At 45.8% G+C, this 26,077-nt stretch overlaps 1 protein-coding gene across 1 annotated transcript in view; it reads right to left on the minus strand.

The window, feature by feature from the left end:
• The window catches only part of ARHGEF18 (Rho/Rac guanine nucleotide exchange factor 18), a 51,196-nt gene that overhangs the window by 20,209 nt on the left and 4,910 nt on the right, over positions 1-26,077 (minus strand). The window contains exons 3-16 of the mRNA XM_050910538.1: positions 25,218-25,354; positions 24,231-24,730; positions 22,380-22,590; positions 21,413-21,527; positions 20,420-20,477; positions 20,161-20,205; positions 19,794-19,874; positions 19,289-19,394; positions 18,558-18,732; positions 6,503-6,570; positions 4,867-4,930; positions 1,637-1,781; positions 687-799; positions 382-522 (exon numbers count right to left, since the gene is read on the minus strand). Of these exons, the coding sequence (XP_050766495.1) occupies positions 382-522; positions 687-799; positions 1,637-1,781; positions 4,867-4,930; positions 6,503-6,570; positions 18,558-18,732; positions 19,289-19,394; positions 19,794-19,874; positions 20,161-20,205; positions 20,420-20,477; positions 21,413-21,527; positions 22,380-22,590; positions 24,231-24,730; positions 25,218-25,354 (1,959 nt within the window). The remainder of the gene's footprint in view (positions 1-381; positions 523-686; positions 800-1,636; positions 1,782-4,866; positions 4,931-6,502; positions 6,571-18,557; positions 18,733-19,288; positions 19,395-19,793; positions 19,875-20,160; positions 20,206-20,419; positions 20,478-21,412; positions 21,528-22,379; positions 22,591-24,230; positions 24,731-25,217; positions 25,355-26,077) is intronic.

Consider the following 26,077-nt stretch of genomic DNA (forward strand, 5'->3'; position numbering starts at 1 on the left):
CCACAATCTTTGCATCACTGATGTGAAGCTCCTAAATTTGCCCTGTCAATCTCCCAACAAAACAGTGATTGACCCTACTTATTTAACGACAGTTAAGACTTATTTAAGACAGATAGACTTATTTAAGTTGCAGTTGAGCTATTCCCTAATTGTATAGCTGGGCTTTGCTGCTTACACAGGCATACTGAAAACTATGGGTTGCTTAAAATCATTAATAGGAGGACTTGTGCACACTAAGACAGCTAACAGTCTTGAAAATATTCACTCAATTTTAGTTTTCAAGCATAAGTCAAAACGGGAGCCAATAAAAATTATTTCTGCTTTGTTTCAAAACAGTGGCACTATGAAATAGAAAGTTATAAGAATAACAAATACTCTTACCATAAATGACATCTTGCCTTTTTATAACGTCTTTCTTTTGCCTTTTTGCGTAAGACTGTTCCACTGCAACACTCCAAGACTCTGCCTCAAACTCATGAGCATCTGTTTCTATTTCACTTCGGAGGGATACAGAATACGCATCTAGACCAAAAGCACATTCAATTTCAATTATTATTAAATTGTTTCCCACCATATCCCTCATTACCATCATTAACAACAACAACAAGAGTAAAAACATCTCAGTGCTGCTTTAAGACCATGTAAGAAATTGCATAAAAATCCTGAAAAGCACAGAAATTCCATACCTTCCAGAAAAATGGAGTCTGCTGTTGACGGTGCAAGCGAGACAACGTCATCTGAAGTCTGCTTAAATTTTATAAAGCCTGAATCCCCTTCATCCATGTCTCCTGCAATTAGTCTAAATGGCCAAAGAAATTAGACCAAGGGACCAAAACAGAACATTAACATTTTTTTAAGTTGCTTGACAAAAAAAAAAAAAATCCAACTACTTTAACAAGCTTCTTTCCTAAACTATAGTGCAATTAACTTCAAATAAATATATAAAAGCTATTGTTGCACTCCAACTTTAAACAGTCAAATCAATTTAGCAACTCCATCACTGAAATATTACAGTTTTAATTACAGCAACATGAGCAAGTATGCAAATTCTGTTATGACATTTTTCAAAAGACATCACCTAGTGACAAGCCATAGCCAGTTCAGAGTACAAAGGGCACTTTCACTGAGAAGGGAGCCTAACTGTGGCACATAAAAAGTAAACAACTACTTAAAACAGCAGATAGCTTTGAATTTGTCTACCATTTTAATCAAGGTATCCTGCAATTTAAAACACTGCTGTCTCCTACACTAGTCAGAACTAGCACAACCTACAATAACTGAACTCAGAAGAGATTACTGAATTCCAACAAGTCTGAAGACAAATATACCCGTGAAAACCATAATCTAGACAGAGATGCTCAAATACTGCCCTATTTTATATGATATCTTTCATGACACAGTACAGAGGGACTAAAGACAAGGTGATTTAAACGAAAAAAAAGCTTACTGTTCAGGGAAATGAATTTCAGCATTAAAAGCTCAATAAATCTCTTTTGAGCTTGAAAGCCAATGTGAGTTCTTGCTTTAGTTCTGAAATTGTTTTTCTTTTCACATTGGGGGGGGGGGGGGGGGGGGGGGGGGGGGGGGGCGGCATGCAGCAGAAGCTAGTGAATTAGAAGAGAAGCAGTTTACTTACCCAAATTTATTAACAGCTCCAGCAGTATTCAATGAAGACTGAGAATTTCCTCTTTGGGCGATAGTCATACCGAGATTCCGTGATAGTACTGGGGTGCCATCCGGTCCCAGGAGAAGACTTCGGGGCTGCTCCTTCAAAGAAGCGGCTAGAGAGGCAAAAATTGAATTGGTACTCAGAAAATGAGGCGTACACTGCAGATCGCCTGCTCTCAAACCTCTCTCTGAATGCGGACGGAGAACAGACAGGATCTTGGATGTCAAGAGCTCATTGTCCAAAAAAACATTCTCATTCCATTTTCTTGAAAAGGAACCACAAAAAGACAGCTCAGGATGAGCTGGAATTGTATTGCTTCTGCCGCTGCTTTTTGAATTTGTATTCCCCATGCTCACTACTGGCTGCCCTCAGACTTGGCACAGTAAAGTGGCCCCAGAGATGCACTGTTTTTATACTACCTGTGATCCTTCTAGAAATGTAAAGCTGCCACTTAACTTACTGTATCGGCTAAATCAGCAGGTCTGAAGTGCAGGAAATTGGTCCCTACTGTGCCCATTTAGTGTGGAAATTGCAAAGTATCTTCTCCTTTAGTAAAACACCAGAACCTACACACAATTATTCACACCCTACCGTATAAGGGCACAGAACATTTCATGGCAAACAAGAAAAATCTGAGATCACATAAAAACCACAAGTTCTTTGCAATGCTTATTGCTACACAGTGATTTATATCTGCATGCACACACACTGAACATAATAGATACCAGAGCTAAATTTAATTTTAATACTGCAGCTTTTTAATGCTTTTTAAATCTAGACAGACTGTGAACTGGAAAGATATTTAAAACTTTAATCACTATTACACAATACATGGAAGCCTGTAATAGACTTATAAAAAATGGATACAATTATTTAGCACTAATGTCTGTAATGAATGATAAGGAACAGGAGACAAAATACGTCCTTTTAAAAAAGGAACTTCAGGGAAGTCAAAGATGAAGAATCAGCCAGACAATCTTTAAAACCTGTCACTGACAAGGTCTGCAGCTGCCCTTTTTTCAAAGTGCTTTTAAGGACATGGGAGTGGAAGAGATGTCATGGATCCTTGAACCCAGGACTCTGCCATTGCAAGCAAGCTTTGTCTTACACCCAGACTGAAATCCTCTTCCAGTACTGTGTCTGGGAGGCTGCTTCAGGACCAGGCTGTTGTGGCAGTTCAAGAGGGTCTCCAGTTCCCAGCCAAGGTTTATGCATCGCCAATTTACAACTTTTCTTGTAAAAACATTGGTGTCCACCCATCCCCAAAAGTTCCCCCTTCTTAGTCTGCACTCCTCGATGTACCTCCACTAACAATTATCTCTCCCTCCACTTCTGCCTTGCTCAACGAAACACAGCTAAATCAAGGTATTCATGCTTCTTCTTATGAAACAGGTTTTTCCACATTTCTTGATATCCCATACTCTACACCTGCTTGTCTCTCATTTCATCTTCCTTGAAACAGTTCACTAGAATCATATTAGGGCTGCAGGGAAGTTTCATCAATGACATTTAATAGAAATTGTATCACCACATCTTTTCCTGCTGGAAATACCTTTCCCAAAATCTGTTTGGGTTTGAAATCTCCTAGCTACACACAGAGTACATTCTCAGTCTACAGCAAACTGGGTAAACTTAGTCCTCTTCCATCATCTCCAAGTGATGAGCTCCAAGCCCATTGTCCCAAAAGAGCAGATTAAGTAGGTATTAGCAAGATTTGTAAAGGCGGATTTCTTAAACAAAGGCTTAATAACAAATGCCCTCCCATTTCCATTTGGGGAAGTATTGAAATAATCAGCCATCAAGTTCTCCTTCTGTGCTCCACAAGCCAAGAACAAAAAATTCTGTTTCACAATGGTAGGCCAAATCTAAAAATCTCCAGAGACAAAACATGAGAGGAGGGATGGGGGGGACACAAAACAACACAGTTTATACCTTTCTTAAAATGTATTTCTCTTTTACATTGATACAATACCTTTGGCTTTTTTTGCTGGGCACTGCAGTCTGCAGTGTTATACCGTGGGTGAAAACATACAATGCCCATGCTATTAGCTGCTCCTTTAACTTCCAGCTTCTGCTTTTGACTATGGAAAATAAGTACTGGCTGCCTAGCAGAGTCTGCACCAACAAAAAGCCATTTTCTGAGTTCAATTAGCACTGTCTGCACACTGCTGAGAGTCCCCATCGATCGTTGTTAACCTATCACACCAGACCAGACTACATACCACAGAGCTGTTTCAACGACAAGCCCTACAGCCAACTTTTCCTATTTTCATTATTCCTTATTGTTTCCTATTTTAGCCTCTGCACTTTCCCCTAAATGCACAAAACCATTCACGGTAATGCAAACAGCCACTTATCTTCTTATAACAATTATTCCCTTTGCGCTCTCTTGGTAAGAATCGTTTCATAAAGTAGTACACCTTGCAATGCAAGTCAAATGATACCTAACAAAAACATATGAAACAGTAACACTTGAATGTTCATGTCAACTGTGTTTCTTGCAGCCATCAAAGCAAGCAAATGGACCAACTGCAAGGCAGAAAATAATTCTGCTCTACTTACGGTCAATCACCTGAGAGTCAAGAAACCTGTTCTGTTAATGCAGACCTCGTAACATCTACAAATTAAAATGCCATTTAAATTATACACTTGTGGCCGTCTTTTCCAGTAGCAAAAAGCTATTTCAAAGCCTGTGCTGCAACAGAGCTGTTCTTTCTTCTTGTTTTTTTTCTCCCAGATCCCTTTTCCCACTTTGTTTCAACAAAGATTTATGTTCAGGCCATTAGGGCTAGCTTGTCTTAGAGATTTCTAGCAACCACTAGCTGCAGGCAAGTTTTAAATAGACAATTATGAAAATCTGATGTAAAACAAAGTTCACAGTTCTAGTCTTTTCAGAGGCCAGAGAATAGACAATCAATGAAAAACTAGCTTATTGATCTCTTTTCACCATGATATTTTGAGGTTACACAGCAAGAAGGTATAAAGAAAAATAAAAAGATAAAAAGATAAAAACACACAGGAGATTGCTAGGAGCCTCTAAGCCATTCCCAATAGAAAAAAAAATGAAGCCATCTTATTAAAAGAGACCTTTTCTATACTTCAATAACACACTGTGTATAGCCTTTAAAACATATTAAAGAAAAAAATACAATCGAACAGATAAGCCTTGAGCACAGAAATCATTCTTTAGTACAAACCTGGGGAAATGCACTGGGGCGAACTTTGTGGAGATCCAGAAGGTCTGTGCTGCAAATCTTTCTGCTATAGGAAAAAATACAATATTCTTACACATACAGACCAAAGTTTCAGTCCAAAATGAATCATATTTTTCCTATCATATAGCACTAACTGTAAGTGAAGCTGTATACTGAAAGTATAAAAGATTTGACACAGTAAGTTTTGATTTTTTCACATTCCAGAATAATGCAATATAGACATTAACACTTTGTATAAAAACCCCATCAAGTATAAATCAGACTGAAATAGAATGAAAAATGAAGTTACAGCTGAATTAAACCTATGATAATAATTAAATGAGAGCAAACCCTTTACATAGACAGTCTCCACCTACACTTTGTTGCCGTTTACTTTACAGCAATACTAACTAAACTAACCCAGCCAGTTTCAACAAAAATTTAGACTGCCCATTTAAAATTGCATCTTTGGTAATCTGTACAACTTTCTTGTTCTTACAACACTAGGATATTACAATTCATTGAGATACAATTTATCAAAGATGCAAAGAAATTAAATAAGTAATACAGTCTGTAACAAATGGCTTTTTGGGAGTCTTGCCTCACTTTGAGGATCTCATTTCTGACTTCATTCCTCCTATCATTTTGTGCTACCGCTCCCTCTTTGCTCTCTTCAGGAGCGGTTTGTCAGGGCTGATTCAACCGTGAAAGTTTGGGAGATGGTAAAGGGTGGAAATGAAAGCACCAGAGCCAGTGAATTTTTCAGTTTAAAAGGAAAATGCACAATGCCTTGAGAAGTTTAAAAGTATATATCAAAACCCCCACAAGAACATTTCTGCCCTCAAAAGAGTTACATTCTAAATCACCAATGGCTGAAAGCACTTCCTCTAACCTCTAATTGCCCAGGTTTGAGCTGTTCTGCTCTCTCTTTCCCCCCTCATAGTACTCCCTAATCTGCTATCAGTCTCTGAAGTCATCAACACTTGCAGGTTAAAACAAACTAAAACTCCCTCAAGTATAATTAGTTATAAGGAGGAGGAAATGATTTTCAAAACCAATTCCAGAATAAAAAAACCGACAGATAGACAGCTATCTGAAACCAACCTGTGACCTTACGTGCAATCACAGGCACCATGGTGACAGAGATAAAAAATGAACAGATTAGCAAGATATAAAGTTCATCACAGTTCAAAAATGAAATAACTTATTCGGCATTGCTCAGCTGATAAATAATATGCAACTGTTATAACCAAACTCCCCTCCACCTCTCACACTCTTCTGTCTGCTTTGAGATGGCACAATCTATTAAAATACAGTGGCATAAAATTCAGAGGTACCATATAATTCAGTTATGTTCCCAAACAAAGTGATGGGTTTGAGCATTCTTATAAGGGTTAGTCACAGTTTTGACAGACACAAGCAATGGTAAGCAATTTTCAGTACAGCAATAAAACGTTTCACTTTATTTTCCCTACACACACTGTCATAAATTACTATAATGACAAGTTAATAACTATTCGATGTCTTGAAGATGTAGGGCAAGATTCTGTACTGATGTAAATTAAAACACTCGCACTAAATTAAACTTACTAATGTCAAGCACTGTTATTATAAAAGAACAACAAATTTTAAAACCCACCTTGGGTCTGATGCTGCTGCATTCAGCCAGTAAACTCTTGCAGTTCTTATGGACATTCACTGCACAATCTGAAACACACATTAAAAAAAAGTCTTAAATTATTCTCGTCATTCCCATCGAGGGAAAGGAAGAGTGACACATAAAAGATCTTAATTTTGGAAGAGATGCAGAGTAAGCTCAGGTTTTTCAGCGAGCACCCTTGTTGAGCATGTTCTGTTCTTGATTTTACACCAAATACTCAAGCTTTTTCAATAAGACTCAGAATCATTGGTAATGCAATTCACACATGCAAGCACAAAGAGACACTATCGAATGCACTAACAGTATTCTGCTTCATCCCCACTCAACCAGAGCACTGCTTTCCTCACATTTGCAAAGGTTATTTCCATGTCTCTCAATTCAAAATTGATACCATTCAAGAAGGCAGCAATTTATTTGGCTCCATAGGTATAGCTGCCTTTCTGCATTGAGTATTAGTCGGAGCTGAAGTAACTACCGTAAAGTTCAAAACGCGCCACAGAATCATCAGGGTATTACCACCATCAGAGCATTACCACTTTTCTAGCTTCACAAAGGAACTGTTTCCAGATAAAGGCACTAAAGCAGCCCTCTCTCACCCAAAAGGCATAAAACCATTAATAGTATAGTAAAATCCAATCTCTTTTTTTATAATAACTACTGATCGAGAAAACAGGATGACAACTGGTAGTGTGAAATATTTTCTGCAGTCTTTCTGCCCATCTGTAAAATAAAATCCTTCATCAAAAGCAGAAGCAGGACACCAGCAACTCAGATAGTAAAGGAAACCAGGATTTGTTTCTTCCCACATATTTCAGGCATGCCTGTTAAGAGAAATAGAACAAAACTGGGAAGATGAACACCACATCTGCCAAAGAAAATCCTGTTTATGTTTAAAGCACAGAGAAAAAACTATTTAAGATCTCTTCATCCAAACAGAACTATCACCCACGCCTGGCACCAAGACTGGTGATCTGCTTTAAGGCTCCTGGCTACCGTAGAGAAATGCTCACTTACAAGTGTCTTCCATAATTACAGTAAAGCTCTGAGAACAGGAGCAAAATGCTTACTTGGCCTTAAACACAAATAAATTAATAAAGATATAAAAACAAGACTGAGAGAAAGACTGAGTGCACAGACCCGAAAGATGCTTACATGTTATGCAACTTCCACAAGTGTGGGAAATAAGAGCAGAATACTGCACTTTGAGTGCCTGCCACACAAAAAATTTCCACAACAATCACCTCCCATAACTTCTCCTTTATTTGTGATATTTCTACCAATACCGCACCCCGTGCAACAAAACAAAAGGCACTATATCTAATTTCAAGTGTACGTGCCTCTGCAAATGTATGATAAAAATGTATCAAAATTATTCACTTGCTAAAACTATGTAGAGAATAACAAATATATTAGCTATTTCAGCATTGATAAGGCCTCCACCTATCACCAGAAAACGAAGAGCTTGTTATAAGACAGGCCACAATAACAAACAACTAGTTGACAATGGAAACCCCTTTCCTCCTGAGACAAAAGGAGCAAACTGTAGCACAAAAATCACCACACAAAAGGAAATAGAAAAAATTCTCCATGACGTCAAGCTCTGTTGGATTCGAGTCTAGCTTACAGACGGGTTCCCTTCAGGGCAGAACAGGCACACCGATGGAGGGAAGTGTTCATACAGCCACTGCCCTCCCATGCGGCCCCGCGACATCGCCTCTTCTCTTGAAATCTCCTTCATTCGTCTAGAATTGTGTAATGTAGTCATCTATAAACATTTTATCAAACTTTAACTAGACATTCATATTCCCTGACATTTACATATCTTCAGTGATTACATGCGATAATTCTTTTCCTATTAATGATTAGTAGGACCAATTCTACTTCAAAAGCTGGGGTATCTTGTTAAGCTAACTGTAAAAGGGATATCAACTTAAAAATGTATTTCCATTTTAAAATCATGCACTTACTCTGTTAAAGATAACATCTTATATCACTCTCGGTACGTATTTTTCACATAATCAGCTGACATATGTAATAGTGCTGTGTATTAGTTTCTTATGCTGCTGAAAGATTCTTTACACAACAGGAGAGAACATACTAGAAAACAGGAAAATGCTACAGAAAAGCCTTAGAAAACTGCAGCTGAATCCAAGGACTTGAGTCTCTAAGAGACTATTTGAAATGCAATTAACTTAATGATTTCCAAGTGGCATTATTTTTGCCCACGTAAGAGAAGAGAATTTTGAAAACTGACAGAAGAATCAGACTGTTTTATAAGCATACTTAATTTTATAAAATATGCTCCAGCTTTCCCTATTCAACACACTTTTGCAGACAGTGCTGAACCAAGTACACTCCAATTAAGGATGAGAACGAGCATTCGAATACTAGCGAATTTGATTTCCTTTTTCTGCATGCAAGATATCTTTGCGTTCTTTATTCTTCCGGACAGCCTCTCTGAACAGGGTATTAGAGAACTGCAGGGGTCAAGAAAACAGCAAAGAGAAGAATGAGGGACAGAGGACAGTGAAGAAGTGACAGGAACCTGCACACAGAGACTGATATTTAAGAGCACAGATACATGCAAAGGGTTGTTAGAGGTGTACAGAAATAATAGATATCTAACCTTAGAAAACACAGACGGCCATCCAAAGAAAAGGAGCATTGGTAAACTCAAAACTGACAAAGAAAAATATTTTTGCATGTACCATCAGTAACTGGTAGCATTTGGTCTTATTCAGATCAAGAATTTGGGAAAGTACAAAAATGAAATGGACAGTTATGTCAGCAAGCTCTTCTCCAACTGGAGAGGCACAGAAGGTATTCCTGAGAAAGACAGAGCTAAAACCTCAGAGGACTGCCACCCAGGCTCTTCCCTTCCTCTTCGCCATCTTCTCCTCCCTCAATCACTCACTGGAACTGCAAGAAGATTAATTTGGCAGGGAAAAACAGATCCTACAAAGGATTTCATTTCAGCACAGACTATGCAGAAGGGCCACAGCTCTGGCTAGTGCTGAGAATGCCAGCTAAACTGCCTACACACCTAGGAGGTCCAAGGATTTGGGTTACCTTGACTGGATGGGGACAGGACCACCGCTACTAGAGCTAAAGGTACAACAGCAATTGATACCACACATAGCACAGAAACTAAGCAAACCCATCGTGGTTGTTTCTGAGCTTAAATCAACGGTTTTGGAACTAACAGAATTTTGGGAGCATCACATTATCCCACATCTGCTTACTACACAGTGCCTCTGAAGCATTTTCCATGGGCTAGTGCCATTGATGCCCTATTACTCATTGATAGACTAACGGAAACAGGGGCCTCATCCAGCAAAGAAATATTTAAGACCAAGAGGCTCATAAACATCATAAAAGATCTGGTTCACGATTGAGGGTAATGAAATTAATATCTGGTATAACAAAAAACCTTCCCTTATTAATGAGATGCTTTCCCAAAGGCTCACAGAAACCAATTTACAACTTAAGAGCATTTTATTGGACAACACATTACAATGCCCAAAAGCATAACACTGATTCACAGTATGCAAGAGGGCAAGGAACCTAGCTGAAAAAGGGCTGGCGAATACATTTTCTCCCCCAGCTGGAATACCTTCCAGTGGATCAGACACTGGCAATATCCTATAAATGTCTTCCAGAATTGGATTCCAGGACAAATCTATGACTCACCAGATATTATGAGTATTATGACCCTGACCTTTGGTCCAGAATGGTACTGCCCAATAAAATAACTCTTAAAAGGCCATTTGCAAACAACTACAACTAACAGACAGATATGCTGTGATTAATCAAAAATTGAACTACTGACTTTTTTTTCCTCAAGCATGCCTTTTTTTGGTACTTTTTAAAGGACAGATTTAAAAAATCCTTTAAAACAGCAAAATTCAGGCAGGGACACCTTTTAACAGCGATTCTAACGATACAAGGAGTTCAAGCACTATTTTAATGCTAAGGATATATTCACTGCCTATTAAATCTAACCAGCAGAAGAGAGCCATGGACAAAATAGTTTTCTTGTGAAATTAACAACTTTTCTGTTTTCAAATGTCCGATGCTTCCGGGATCAAAAAGAATCTCTTCCCTCTTTCCTCACCCTTACACCATACAAGGTAATTCCTCTCTCTTGAACTGACAAAGGAAACAACTTGCATACGAATGATTAATGCATAAAATCTGAATTTATACATAGAGATACACAACACAACAGCTGAGAAACACTTCAAACAACTACAGCATTCCAGAAGAAGCAGAGTGACTTTGTGATACATCTCCTCAGGAAAGAGGAGGAGTTTCAGCGGAACATGAAGAAGTTTCTGTATTCGGCAAATCCAGGTCAGATATCTTCAGGAACTCAGAGCAGATTTAACTTTGTCCTAGTGGCTTTGGTGACCGGTGTTTACTTGTTTTGCTAACTCGCCTAATTACGCAGAGGCAGAAACCAAAAACTGGAGGGGTGCAGGGTGATGAGATACTTCACATTCTGAAATAGAGACAGTCCACGCGAGAGCGCAGCAACACTAAATTATCAAGTTTCAGCTTCCCTGCTAAAGCATTCCTCTTTGTCTCCAAAAACAACCTATAATTACTTTCTCACTGTATCTGCTTTTATTGTCAAAATATCAGATAGACAGATGGGGGCGTGGGGTTGTGTCATTCCCAACACTGCAAGTTCTGGTGGCCTTGAGGTTTTCTTTAAGCACAGAAACCCAAACCAAACAAATGAACAACTGATGTTTCTGTTTTTTAAACAATGCAAAGTAAAATTAGCATATTGTCCTAAAAGAAATAGGAATACCATTTCAATTCTCTCATGCTGAACCCTTCCCCCATTCTACGGGAACGCTACAGAACTGAAGCAGCAACTATGACAATCATAAAAGGTATTTAAAATATTTCATAGGTAAACATTAGGTGGAACTACAACACACAATGTCTGATGGCTCCTGTTTGAGAGTCATATTTCATGGGTTTATTTTTTTTACCATACCAAAGAAAAACTACTACTATATAAATTTTTTTAAAAGTGCCAAATAAATAAGACACCTACAAAACTCTCTCTTAAGAGGGGAGTGAGAAGGAACTGAGCAGCAGCCATTTCTTCTCTTGGTTTTACACAGAAGACACACAGATACTACAATAACAAAACCACAGCTCAAAATCTTCAAACAGTATTCAGAAATTTTGCTTATTTATTAGAGCAGCAAAACCAAATACAGTACCAGAAACATTCAGAAAGCTATTCGTTTGAATCACTCCCTGTTTCCCCCCACCTCCTCCAAAATCCGTCACTGCTCCTAGCTCCTACCGGGGTTTACTTTCCAGCACGTACAAGCTAAGCCTACAATCTGATATTATCTCCCGCTCCTCTCCCTAATATGCCACGGCTGCGGAATATTTAAAATGGGTCAGTCATCACAATTGTGGGTAAGAAGAAGTTTTCACCATTTTTTTTTTCCCCCTAACACACTTAAGGTCTATTTTATGCACATCCCGGCCTTTTCTCACTGCTGCAGCCCCAGCACTACTAGTACGTGTGTTAGTCACCGAGAAGACGAGGCACAGGATTTCATTATCACAAGCATAAGGATGCTCAGACTCACGCTGTGGCATAAAGTGAACCATTTTCACATCAGGCTGCATCAGCTCGCCTCCCTAACGCACACAGTAATATTTCAGCTCCTTCTTCAGCCCCTAAAAGATAAAGACTGGATCTTCACAAGCTACCTCCTGTCCCCCAGCTTAAGCCTTGAGCTGCTAACGCTGGGACGGCTATAAACCCTGCAGGGTTTGTCACGAAAGGGAAGATAAACCCGCTGCCCTGGCCAAACTCTGATCTCCTCCGCGCCGCCCGAGGAGGCCGGCCTTGTGTAACTCCCCGCTGCGGGACGTTGCTAGGCGGCAGCGGCCGGCGGGCAGGCTGCCCCCACAGCTCCCCGCTGAAACCCCCCCCCCCTTCAAGGCGGGCACTGCCAAGCCCCGGGAGCAGCGCTGCTCCGCCGCAGGGACCGGGAGCGGCCGGTCACCGGGCCGCGGCCACCCATTACCCTGGGGAGGTGGGCTCCCAGTGCCGGGAGGGCTCGCTAAGGCCGGGAGGGGGTGGCGTCCCGGGGAGCCGGGGGCCGAGGCTCGGGGCGCCGTCGGGCGCGCTGACACCCCGGTCTCTTACCGGACTCCCCGGGGAGCCGCCGGTTGCACTCTCGGTCCCCGGAGCCGCCGCCACAGCAACAGGAAACGCCCCCGTGTCCCGGAAGCAAAAGGGAGACGCGGGTGCGCGCCTGCGCGCCACGGCCCGGCCGAGGGGAGGGTCCCTTTCCCCTGAGGGAGGGCACGGCCGCCCCCAGCCCGCGCTTTTCCCCTCAGGGAAGGGACGACCACCCCCAGCCAGCGCTCTCCCCTCAGGGAGGGCACGACCGCTCGCAGCCCGCGCTTTTCCCCTCAGGGAAGGGACGACCACCCCCAGCCAACGCTCTCCCCTCAGGGAAGGCACGACCGCCCGCAGCCCCCGTTTTCTCCTCAGCCCGCTCCCGGGACGGGGGAGGCGGCCGGAGTCGACAGCCACCGGGGGCCTCTCCCAGACGAGGGTCCCAGGCTGCCCGCCCCGAGCCTGAGAACCGCTCCGGCCTCTCCCCTGCCCCAGCCGGCGGGTGTAAACGTGCCGCACCACGGGGGATCTCCAGCGGACCTGCCTTCCATCAGCGCCTGGCTGCGGCGGAACAAAGACTAAACAAGCCCTTAACGGATGGGATGTAGCATCCCGAGTGACAGCTCTAACATGGTAGTAGTTCCTGTGTTTGTGCAGCGCCCGGGACTTACTCTAAATACGTAATTCGTTATTAAAAGCCTGGTGGGATTTGTCATTCCAAGCGTGCTGAGGTGTTTACGGCCGCTCCTGCCAAGGCGAGGCTGGGGTGCCGGCTTCCTTATCCACCCCGCCACCGCGACTGCCTGCCTGGGCCTTCGCAAACGACCCCTGTGCAGACAAACAGCGAAAGCAAAGGGGAATTACCTTCACGATGAGCACATTCACGCACTGACTTGTATAACTAAACTGCTTGGTCGAAAAACCACCTTTTCCCTGACATAAATAAGGTTTGACCTAGTACTAGCACTGGGCTGCTGAAGTACTCCGTGCAGGGAGGAAAAATTAGAACGCATGACCTAACCTTACCTCCTGATCTATGATTCACTCTGAGGATTTACAATACTGATCTCCATCGCAAGTTTGTCATATTTTAAATCACGCACATCCAAGTTGCCTGCCGAGGTTGAAAAGGCAACATACACGATTACAAAACAAACTTCCCTCTCAAAATCCACCCTACAGCTTTCCTGCGCTGCTTTGAAAGAACCTGCCACCGTTTGGGCTGGAAATGTGCTGAAATCCTAGACTACCATGGGACCAATATTGTCTCTGGTTTCCACACTGCGACCTGTTTAATCGATTTTATTTTTCTCTTCATCTTCTATTTGCAAGCTTTTCAGAAATGTTCCCCTTTGTGCTGCTTCTGTACAGGACTAAGTACAATAAGGTCCCAGTTGTTTACTGGGGCCTCTCAGCACTACAGAGAAAAATAATCATTAAATAAAGCGGGTTGGGGGTGAACAGCTGGCTGTCACTTGGTGACAGATTAATCCTTAGACACTTCAAACTTTGTGCTTCACAATAATGTAAAAATAAAGCACTGCAGATTGCCCAACTACAGCTGTCACGGAGAGAACGTGCTGTGCTTGTGCGGCTGGCCTCAGGGCATCTCCACAAAATCAGTGCAAAATCTGGCACAGCAACCAGCTGAAAGACTCCGTAGCTTAGAGCTAAGGTTTGGATTGCAAAGAAGAGAATAGCACCAATTTTCTAACCCTGTGTAATTCTATAATAACAAAAGATTTCTTACTGAATGAGTTGCAGGTTACTGTCATGCAGCCTTATGCATTTGTCAGGCCAAGTGTACAAGATCCTGAGGTTTTGTCAGGGAACGCAAGGAGCAGCACTTTGGAGATGTTCCAGATGAAGGAAATACTGCCCAGATATGAAAAGAAAGTGAAAAGCAGAAAAGGAGAAGCACTGAGAATAGTATATTCTTCAGCTTCCTTTTCTAAAACCTCTAGAGTTCGGTAGAGCCAGCTCTATGTCAGCAGACTCATAGTTCAGTCAGTGTTTCCTCTGAAACCAGCGCTGCAGACCACTTTCACATTTGCTTTAGATCCTGCTTCATTGGCTTATAACCACATTAACCCACAGCCTATCGCAGTCGCTCTGGTTTCGCCTGTTTTATTTGGACTCCTGTCAGTAATCATTTATTCCAAGTGGGACTCCCAGTCCATTTATCACTGTCATCATGTTACAGCCGCCAAACCTCCTTTTTCCTCCCACAATAGAAGCTTTTTGGTGGCTGCATCTCTCCCCAGAAATGCAAAGTTTCAGGTTCCCTGCTGCTTTTCAGATTTCTCAGGACTCTCTGTGGGCTATGAGCAGAAATTTCAGGATAGAAAAATCAAGTAATTCCTCCTTAATATAAGCCAAAACTATCCTTCCCGTGTTAGCTTATTGGTGCTGCACTGGGAAGCCTAAAAGCAAAAGCGTGCAGGCACAAGTGCCAAGTGAGAGGTGAATTTCACACTGAATTTCAAGTCCAAACCAAAAGCCATTCTGGTCTCTCTTCCTTGCAGATAAAGAAGCATGGGTGGAGGATGTTTGCCTGACAAACTGCAGAGACCCGTGTCCTCCATTTACCCACAGAACCGTTGTGAGAAAGGAAATGGTTCTCCAAACCTCTTTCACAATGTGCCTTAAATAAGTCCTGGAGACTAGTTGTTACAGCAATTTGTTACAAATCAGCCTGTACACTGAAGCAGCCAGCAAGGGTCAGCCTAGGACAGGTGGACAGTCTGGTGTCCAGCTCAGCCTGTATTATTCAGGAAGATTCGTTAAACAGAGCATGTTCTCTTAAAGAAGAGGAATTTGTGTGAAGCCCACCAAACGCTTTGGTTGCAGCTATAGGTTTCCTTTTGAACAGGATGGTCAATCTGACCTCCCTATGGGGGCCAGGGCGCTCTCTTTCCCATAAAGTAATAGAGGTGTAACTCTCAGCTAAAGAAGATGTAGAAGACCCACCTCTACCCCAGTGCTCAAGCTCAAGTCGCTAGGAGGGAAGCAATCCTCCTGCCGTCTGTATTCCACAGCATATCCTTGGCTCGCCTCCATGGCCCAGCCTGCTTGGAGAGCTCTCCGCCTGTCAGGGCTTTCCTGGGACTCATCTAACTCCTGTTGCATAAACTCTGGAAGCATGTTTATAAGAGAGGATTAATTTAGGCACAGAACTTTCTCCACCCTTGACAGCAAAGGCTCAAAAGGAGCTTTCTCCATTTCCAGGTGAACAATAAACCTAGAGACTCACAGCTCAAAGTTTACATAACAGCGAAGTTTGGGTGGCCACTGTTGTCGAGATCCCACTGACTGCAATCATTCCTCTTTGTTTTTCATCCCTGCCAGGCTCCTAACATCACATCTGTGAGACTCTGAAACTGGAGCTGCAGAAACTCTCCTGCATCTATACTCTTGACACACACCACAGCCTCCTTCCCTGGGAGACTTTGTACTGCGTGGTGTGAGGATAGATGGGAGGAATCAGGTGGGAGAGGGACACAAGTTACCATGTACAGGGCCACCCGGGCTGCCTACCTTCTTCACAGCTCACGGGCATGTTTCTAGTAGAACGATGATTCCTTGTTCTGAATTAAAAGCAGAATTCCTCCTGCTGTTACTTTCTCTAATACGAAGAGCTCTCGCTCCTCTGTTTCATCACACCCGTGGAAGCCCCCAGACTTTTTGTGTCTACTGGACAGTGAAAAGACCTCAGGCTTCTTAATCATTTCCCCATCCTTCCTCCCCCTGGCTTCAGCTCATCCCTTTCTTTAACCGCCATCTTTTGTCTTTTCTATGAGCCTGTTTTGTCTTCTGCCACGTGGTGGTGCTGCAGTTAAAAATACCATGGCCATAACATAAACAGCAGCACCCGACCACGAGATGGACCGCGAGCTGGCGGAGGGCCAAAGCGTATAGGTGGTGAAACGCGAGTTCATTAGGAGAAAACAAGAGGAGCGGCCAAATATCCTCAGAGCAGCTCACACTTCTGAAAAGTGGGCCTGCCACTCTGGCTACGCGGTGGCCCTGAAGCTTGCTTTTCAAGAGCCCTATCAGTGACTTGTCAGGAGACCACGCGCTGCTCCCAGCTGCAACAACGGGAGCTAGTGATATCAACTATCAAGTCCGCCGCCCAGAAGCGGCTCGCAAAGGTTTCAGCCCAGCGTAATCCAAATATAGGCACTCTCAGGCTAACACCTGTCACACGAGTCCCAGTCCAGATCTGACCGCAGGCGGGCCATTAATTTTAACGAACATCTCAGAACCCTGCCCAATTATTCAGCCTTAGTTCAAGCCACCGCAAAGGGAACACGCAAAAACGAGCTCTGCTGCCCACGGTAGCCTAGCCAGCATATCCCTGAGCAGCCCAGAAAGCCAAAGGAGATGGCACAGAGTCCCAAGCACAAACCAGTTCCTCAGCCACCTTGGAGTTTTTCTCCTGAATGTTAGCAAGACTCAAGAACACAGATTCCTCACGGAAGAGCTGAGAAACAAGGTAAAAGTTACTATAACTCATGTCTAATCCCCGCACATTTATGATGGACAACGATATGCCAAGCCATACTCCCATTTCGACAGCTAGCTCCAACTCCTTGCGCTCCAGATCACCGATCTCCATAGCAGTTATCCAGAGAAGAACCACTCACACCGGCAATGACCTCAGAGTTCCCAAGACCACACAGAGCATGGCTCCAAGCTCTTGGTGCACTGGGGATCAAGGACTGTCTGTATCCTCTCCGGTTCAGATATTTTTTGTAAAGCAGCTTGCAGGACTGCAAACAGAACCTCTGCTAGGAGGTTCCTCAGACAGGAATGGCAAGGCATAACTCTGCCTCCTCCTGTAATATTTGGGTTCTCTCTAAATGTCCACAAGGCACTTGCTCTTATTCAGCTCCCTGCTTCCTACTTTTTGCTGTGATGCCTGAAAAACGTTCGCTAATAGCTGGGCCTCTGGCCCTTTTCAATTTCCCTCCAGCTGCCCTGCAGGGAAAATATGCTTCTCACAGCGCATGTCCAAGGGCAGGCAGTTCTTTTATGCCCCGGGAAGGTTTTACTGACCTTAAGAGCCTCTGAGAGACCCTTACTGGAGAGCGAGCATTGCTTGAGGATACAGGATAGAGAAAGAGAGCAATTTTCTCATTTCCAGAAGATTTTCTCTGCCCACAGACAATCCCTTGGGAATTAAAGTGTTCTTCAGTGCCCTGAGTACCTGCCCCAAAGAGGAGGGACAGGGTTTGTCCATCAGCCAAAGCCATGCAGCAATGCCACAGTGAATGCAATAGGAGGACGGAGTCCCATGCATGCTGGCAAAGGAGCAGCTGCCACTCCTGTGCACTACTTACATCTGAAAAGCAACAATCTCACCCATGCAAGTCCTGGGAGGCACCATTTGACTTTTGTGTTAGTTAATAAAGTTTTGGGTGCTCTAGAAATCCCTGTGCCCATGCATAAGGCACATGCTGAGCTGACACATCACTGCAGCTGTGAAAAACAGCCTAAAAGATCCACCTTCACTCAGGCAGCAGGGATATTTGCTTGGGCAAAGCAGAACTTCGTGGAAAAAAAAAAAATTATTACAGGAAAAGTTGACCTAGAACCCTCCTTGGGGGAAAGGGGCAGGAAACGGTCAAGTGGCCAAAGAAAATGAGGATAAACTATTGCCAGGCAGGATTTAGAGATCATTAGACTATCTGGAGGAACAACCAAGCCAGGCCAAGCAGACTGGTAGGGTACAGTCAAGCCAGGCAGAAAAGTGAAGCAATCCATGAGGCCGATTTAAGCAGGGGAATGGCCAGCCTGGGCCGGAGGGGAGGCTGGGGAGCGGGGCGCAGCCAGGCTGTGACAGAGCCAGACAGTGACAGTCATACTCACTCAGGCACTGCAGACCACTTTTATTCACAAGAGGTTTGGCACACAGTGAGCAGCTGGTGCAACTGGAGAAAACCCCTGGCACAAGCTGGTGCCTATTGATCTCTTTCCACCTCTCTTTTGGCTCCTTTGTCTCTTTCTCCTTCTCTCTCTCTTTTGGCTGCTCTTTGTTCTTACCCTGGAAGGAGAGAAAAACACAGCTCCGTTACAGGCCTCGCACTGCCCACACATTCCTTTCCCTGCTGGTAAAAACAAGCGTGCAGAAAGCTGGTGCGCAGCAAATACAATGGGCACCTTTGTGCCCGAACCTTTGGGATGGTAGTGCTTTTCCCAAATGCCTTCCTAAGGCTCGGGCCAGTCCCTCTAGTCTAGGTCCATGTGTGATGAAGGGCAGGACACAGCACTGCAGCACGTGTCTGTGCCTCTGCAGGCTCTCCTCCTTGCCACAGCGGGTGACCCAGGCAGTCACCCAGCCAAAGCACTCCTCTCTTGGTCTGCACAACTCATGCTAAGACAGCATGAGAGCAGCCAGAACATGCCCTGGAGCAAGGTGGGCTGAAAGTCAGGGATCACTGTCTAGTGCATTATGTTAGGGGTCACAGTGCATCTGCTGACCAATACAGAGGCCTCAGCCATCCAAAAGCAATCCAACTAACTGGTCCCTGGGGTCAGATCCCCTTTTCTACTTGAAGAATTCAACAATTCCTTCCACAAATTCAGCGTCTCTCCCTCACCTTATCCTTCTGCCAGGATCCGGTGACTCGGCTCCGCAGGGAACTCAGACGTCGCATCACCTTCGTGCCTTTCTCTGCTTTATCACTCTTTCCACTGTCCTCATTTCTGAAACAAGACCAAAAACATCTTAACTAAGGGGAAGTTAACTGGCCAAGCACTGTTCAGGGAGATCACTGATGAAGTTCATCTGATGCATTACTTTAGGACCCCATCTCTGAGCTTTCCATCTCCTGAAGGATCTGGTTCGGCATCAGTCATGTCATTTATTAATGGGACATTTGCAAATAAGGAGCTGAACTTTCAAATTATGTGTGCGAGTTCTGGCTGTCTCTGTGGTTTTGTTCAGTGCCATGCACAACGAGGCGCCGATCCTGGCTGAACCACTGCAGATACCAGTGTCCTGCACACAGCATTAGCAGGGCAGTAGAGCTTAGATGGAGGGGGGCTCGAAATCAGTCTGCTCTGGGAACACAAAGCGTGTGGGTTACCGTCTGTCTCACTTACTCATTAGACAGGAACTCAAACCAGGTGAGGTTCTGCTGGGAAGAATCGCTGCCTTCTTGCACACAAGCTCTCTGCTTCGCCCTGTGCAGGGAGAAGATGTCAGACACAGCAAAGAACACAAGAGCAGAACTTTTGGGTCAGCGGAAAGGCTCATCTTTGGAGACAGGGCAGGAACATGTTTAGAGTTACAGAAGAGGCACGTGAAATGCTACTTCTCCTTGCAATTCTACCCTAGTCTCACTGGAAGAATACAGTGATTCTGGTACCCTGGGGATTTGCCCCTCAGGGGACCAAGTATCATTTGCCAGGTGGGTCCTAGGCAGACCTATGACCTCCCCACCCACATCCCTCTCCCAGACACACTTACCCATGATAATGTTTCAGCTCGTGAAGTACCTGCTGGACAATTAGCCTACCAGGGATGGGGCAAAAGAAAAGCGAGGGATTAGAAAATGTCCTTGCAAAGACATTCTGCACCCCACAAAGCATCAGGCGCTGGTTTACGACCAACTACTCAGCTGTGCCCCAGCATGGAGTGGGATCTCCTTTGCTATTGCATCTCCAGTAGCTCAGATATACTCAAGAACCTCAGCCATCTCAAAACAGCCAGGACTGACAATACCTACACGTGGTCTGGGGACACGTGGTCCTTCTCCAGCATCTCCAGAGCAGGGGGTTCAACACCTGGAACACAAAACACTCTCAGCAGGGATCCTGGTTTGCCTTTGCAGAGCAGCATGTTCCAAGCTATGCAATCAGACCCCATTAATCTTGCTGGGATATCTGCCTTTAATGGGGAAGGAAAAGTGCTGGGAGCAGTTAGGGAGGAAAAGGCTGCACTGCATTTCTGTGAGGGAGGTGAAGGCTCCATCACTTTTCTGTGTTACCCCTCCCTTCTCCAGTCTGAATTACATTATCTTCTGAGGATCCTGCTTGCAGCTTGAGGGTAGGAGCTGATACCACCCCAGAGACCTTCCCCATGACAGCCAGCTTCCCCTCCACTTCCCAGGCTGTGCTCTTAACAAGTCTCTACATTTTGCTCTGGGGCAGTCCAGACAGGTGGGAGAGGTTAGTGGATTCCAGCAGCACAGAGAAGGCCAAAATTAAGTTTACAGGAGCTAGGGTGCTTCTGTTTTTCTAAGGCTCTTCAGCTTTCAGTGCAGAAGCCGAAACCTGACAGCCTTGTCCCAAAGCCTGCTCCCCTGCCAGCTGTGCACGGTGGGTTAGTTAAGGGCACTGCTGCACACAGACCATGTTTGCCCCATTCTTTGGGGTACAGGAGAAGGGGCACATTTAAACCCAGGCAGATGAAGCAGTGCCTTTTGTTCCGAGGAAATCATCTTTGCCTTGTGTGAGTAGGGAGTGGCCAATGCACCAGCCAGAGAGAGGTTATATGGCAGCGTGTCACTGGGGACGGGCATGTCTGAGCTCAGACTACACTGTTAGCCAGGATCAGACTCAAAGTCAGCTTGAGTTTTTATTTCAGGAGCTCCTGGGACCATGTAGAATGGAAGGGCAGAGGATGTCTAGGCTTGCAGAGGCTACATCTCTGGTTCTTTATCTTCTTAATCACAAACACCTTGAACTCATTTAATGCCTTATATATAGTCTATACCAACCTTCCACGGCTGGAAGAGAAGTGTCAAAACTGCAAGGTATCTGAGGGGAGGCAACCGTCTCACAGGCTGATGGGACAGACTTTGACCTCAGTCTCTTCCCGTTGCTGCCACGTTCCTGGAGAAGGAAAAAGTCATGGATATCTTTGGCCCTTTGTGCACCAAGGGAGCCTCCCTCGGGGCACAGCATGGCTGGCAAGGTGTAAGGCAGGGAATCTCAACTTAAGTGCCAGTGATCCTCCCTGCCTTCCCACAGCCTCCTACCCTGCATGCCCACCCTGGGTGTCCCAGGGCAGATTCCCTTGCTGGAAGGAATGATCCTATATCAGAGCACAGGATTAGATCAAGACCCAAGATATCACTGGGAACAGGCTGACACCTCACCCCTTCCCTCTCGTTTTGTCCGGGTTATGATGGCAGGACACCATAAGGCCCAGCTGTTTGTTGGCTTCAGGTGTGGGCTCCAGGGAGGCTGGAGCAAGTGACACTTGTGGCTGAAACCTTCTTAGGCACTTCTCACTTTTATAGGAGACATAGCACTGTGATGCAATTGTCCTTTTAATATTAATTGAATCCAAAGATATTCCCCAGAGGAAAGCAGTGTGAAAGGGGAGTGACACTGCTGTCTTCAACTACCTGACAGAGGATTATAGAGAAGATGGAGCCAGACTTTTCTTAGAGGTGCACAGTGACAGGACAAGAGGCAACAGCAAGGGAAATTCCAGCTAGATATATGGGAAAAGAGGGCTGTGCATCAGCCAGCTCCCAGGGCCTTTATCCTGCAAGAAGGGGCAGTTTGTCCCAGAGCAGAGAAAGCCCATCCTTGCTGAGATTCCTGCAGACCTTCTGGCATACCTGGTTCAACGCTGGCATCAAAGGAGTCCAGCCTGCAGCTGACACCTGCATGTGTTGCCTGCTGCACGCCCAGCTTGCCCTGCTGCCCATACGCACGCAGCCCTCGCACACTCACCGCCTCCTCCAAGCCAGGGCTGACTGTGAGGTTCGGGTGCAACGGCTCTATCTCCACTTTGATCACCATGCCACCCCCACCGCGGCTCCAGGTTTCCAGTTCCCCTTTGGGCAGCTGAAGGGACACGCGAGGCTGCGGGCAGGACTGGCTCCCCTTCTCCACATCCTCCTGCTCTGCGTCGCTGCCCATCTCTGTGGCATCCAGGCTGAACCTAATTCAGGGAAGAGGAACAAGCCAGTTTAGCAGATCCATCCCATTGTGCCAGGCACGGCACAGCCGCTGCAATGTCCTAGCCTTGGGTGGACAGTCCTAAAGAGCTCATGCAGCTGGGACAAGGAGGGTCACCACAGCAGGCACATGGCAAAGGAAATGCCAGGAAGCGTCAGCCTGGACACCAAGTCCTGAGCCTGTTAAAAACAGCTTCTCTGGCTGCCATCAGCGAGTCCACGAGCTCTTTGGTCACCCAGGATGTTTAGTGCTGGACGGCTCTTGCTGATCTCTTAGCAACCCCTGAGACTGTGCAGCCACCCAGGCAGCAGCCTGCCTCGCCTGTGTGAGAGCTGCTGCCCTGTTAGCTGCAATGCCAGGAAAGACCCTCTGGGCGTTTAGAAATGGCAGATGTTGTCATTTATCGAATCATCACTGTGGCATCATGTCATAAATCCTGCTCCCACCAGGGCCCAGCTTCAAGGAAGGAAAAAGAAATCCTTTTCTGGGAAATGAGGGGTGGACCAGCTCCCCCAGTGCCCCACGGTTTCCTGAACACCAAGTGCCGTTGCAGTGCCAACAACATAGGAGCAAAATGATGGATAGGCCTCAGTGGAAAATCTTACTCTCTGCATGGGTTCTGTCTGCAGATCACTGTCACTTCATTCCTGCTGCCAGAGACAGGCTTCAGGAAGCATTTGCTTAGGGGACAGCGGGGCGTATTCCCCTTCCCTGGCCCCGCGCTCACACATGCTTAATCACCCAGCGAGGGGACCGAACAAGTCCCTGACACTGACAGCCGCTCTGTGCTGCCGTTGCTCATGTGCCTGTTACACAGCATAAACTGTGAATGATCCACGGCACATGGAACAACAATAGGTCTGAGAACCAAAGTCTGAGCTCGATACAGAACTGCCAAGACTTCAGGCTGAGATAATTTTAGGGTACCTTATAAGGAGGAGAGATAAAAATAGTCCTTGCTGGCTTGCACCTAACTCCCAGTCATCCAGGAGATCAATACATTTGTCAGCAGGGAAAGCACGCAGGTAGGAACCTGGAGCCCAAGGCATTCATGTGGCAGGAGCACAGGACGGCAGTAATGCCAGGCCTGGAAACCACTCCCAGCCAGAGCTCAGCATCGCGCTACAAAATACACTCTCCTCTGCAGCCCTGTGGAGGACGGAGGGCTGGAGGACACTGTGGCGATTGCAGGGACAGGCCCCACCAAGCCGACTCACAGACAAGAAGAAAAAGGATTTGACAAAGCTCTCTTAATCCCTCTGGGGTGGGCAAAGTTCCCTTTGAGGCAATGGATGGAGGCCATCAGGGCAGCTGATGCTGTTCAAGGTTCTCTCCGGACAGAAACGAGCTCTCCCCAGATGAGAGATCCTCTTCCCGGCCCCAGGACTGGGAAAAGAGGATCTTCCTACTGCCAAGGAGACATTAAAGCCTCTTGCTGCCCTAGCATCTGTTCCTCCACATCCCACCCAACATGAGCAGTAGGCGTCCAGCTGCTTTGGCAGATGCTGACAAGCGAGGGAGACCACCCAGCAGCAGCTAGAGCTCAGGGCAGCGTGATCGCTCCAGCCTCACGCAGCATCATTGTACCGTATATATCACATATTGCTCACAGTCCTGCTGTACCTGCGCTTGCAGTCCACGGGTGATAAAGGGCTCTCCCAGCTGTGCCTCCGAGAGGTAGACATAGATCTCACCAGCGTGGGGAAGGACTCCTCGGCTTCCTGCAGATCCAGCTCTTTGTCCGCCTCTGCAGGACACTCAGAAGTGCTGGTACCATCTTCTGGCACCGCTGCACAGGAGCAAATGTGGCCTTTGTTCAGAAAATGGCAGTCGGCCTCGCCGTAACGTACGGAGCAGGAAATGGGATTGGAAAAAGCAACATCCACAGACATTTTGCTCAGAGCCTCTGGTCTCTCTTCCAAGAAGCGAATGGCAGACACAGCCTGGGTTGCTTGTTCTGGCTGCGCTGCCATCTCTGGCGCTGTTTTGGCAATTGGTGGGCTCAGGAGTCCCAGATCTCTGTAATACTCCGTGCCATGGAGAGAAGAGTCTGAGAGGAGATCCTCTGTGCTGCTGTGCAAGTCCGCTGCTGGGACATCCAGCTCTGTGGAAGATGAGTCCTCCTGCAAAGGCAGCGACAGCTTAGCCTGAGTGCGCAAATCCCGTCTGAGAGCCTTGCACCCACCCTGCGAAGGGGACACCTCCCGTGCGGAGCTGGAGCTGCTTTCCTTTCCCTTCTCATGGCAAACAGCCCACCTGCAGCTAGCAGGGCCAGGCCTGCACCTGGGTTTCTCAAACCAGACTTTCTAATAGCACTCTCCTACTGCACCTTGCAGCCAGACCTGCCCGAGCCCCACCAGCTCGGCTTCCTCCAGTCCCTGAGATCTCTCTGTGCCTTATTCCCCCTAACACCAATACAAAGCACATAGGTATGACTTTTCCCAGCAGCAGAAGCAATATAACCTTGTATTCCTTGACAGTCTGGATCGGTACCCCTTTCCCCCATTCTTATTCCACCACAGACCCCTCTGAATATGGTGCTGACCACCCAGTTTGCTGACCCTGGCTCCTGCCTCGCACGGTGGTAGCGGAAGGAAAGAGAACACTTGCCTTTTCTTCAGCCATGCTGGTGCAGAAGGTGTCATCCTCAGCAATCAGGGATGGGAGGAAACCTTTGGAGTTGGGATACTCCAAAGCAGGAGTGCTGTGGTCAGTGAATTCCCGTAAGCATGGCTTGCAGTCGGACCCTGCAAGACAGAGAAGGTCACAGCATGTGACCAGACGGCAGGAGGGATGTAAAATCAACCGCACACAGACGGGTGACGTTAGGCAGCACTGAAATGCTCCACGTGGCCCTCTGCTCCCTAGCCCCTTGCAGACAGGCACTGCCAGGCAACCTCAGGACCTCAGCAGTCTGGATCCTGTGGGAACCTGGTGCAGGGATCCCCTAACAGCAGAAATTTCATCCCTCGAGCCGTGGCATGTGCAAGGCAGAGACCAGGCTTGCACCATGCCAGTCAGACCCTCGTAGGATGCCCTGTGCTGCAGAGGCTGTTTCCACAGTAAAACAGAAGAGTTAAGCACATTTTTAGGACTGTTATTGACATTCTGGACCTTTAAAGCAGAAATCTATGAATAAAAATACTGACAGTGATTTTATTTTCATCCATAAGGAATAAAGGATGCCACTGGGAGGCCAAATTGGAGGCACATTTGTGACTCCAGACAACACTGAATATGCAGAGCAATAGTGGGAGCACATAATTCTCCTGGTGCCGGCTCGCTCACGTGGATTTTCCCCACGCAGGAGTGTGAAGCGAGTGTGAACCTGAGTGTGTGTACACCATCCGATAACTCATTGAGAAACAAAAACAAGGTCTGGATGTGCTTCGTGGTACAATAGATCGTCCAGCTGACTGAAGCACATTCCTATGTAACGAGACACACTGTAAATGTTAGCCACGATCTCT

This window comes from Gymnogyps californianus, chromosome 24, assembly GCF_018139145.2.
Source record: "Gymnogyps californianus isolate 813 chromosome 24, ASM1813914v2, whole genome shotgun sequence".
Lineage (NCBI taxonomy): Eukaryota > Metazoa > Chordata > Aves > Accipitriformes > Cathartidae > Gymnogyps > Gymnogyps californianus.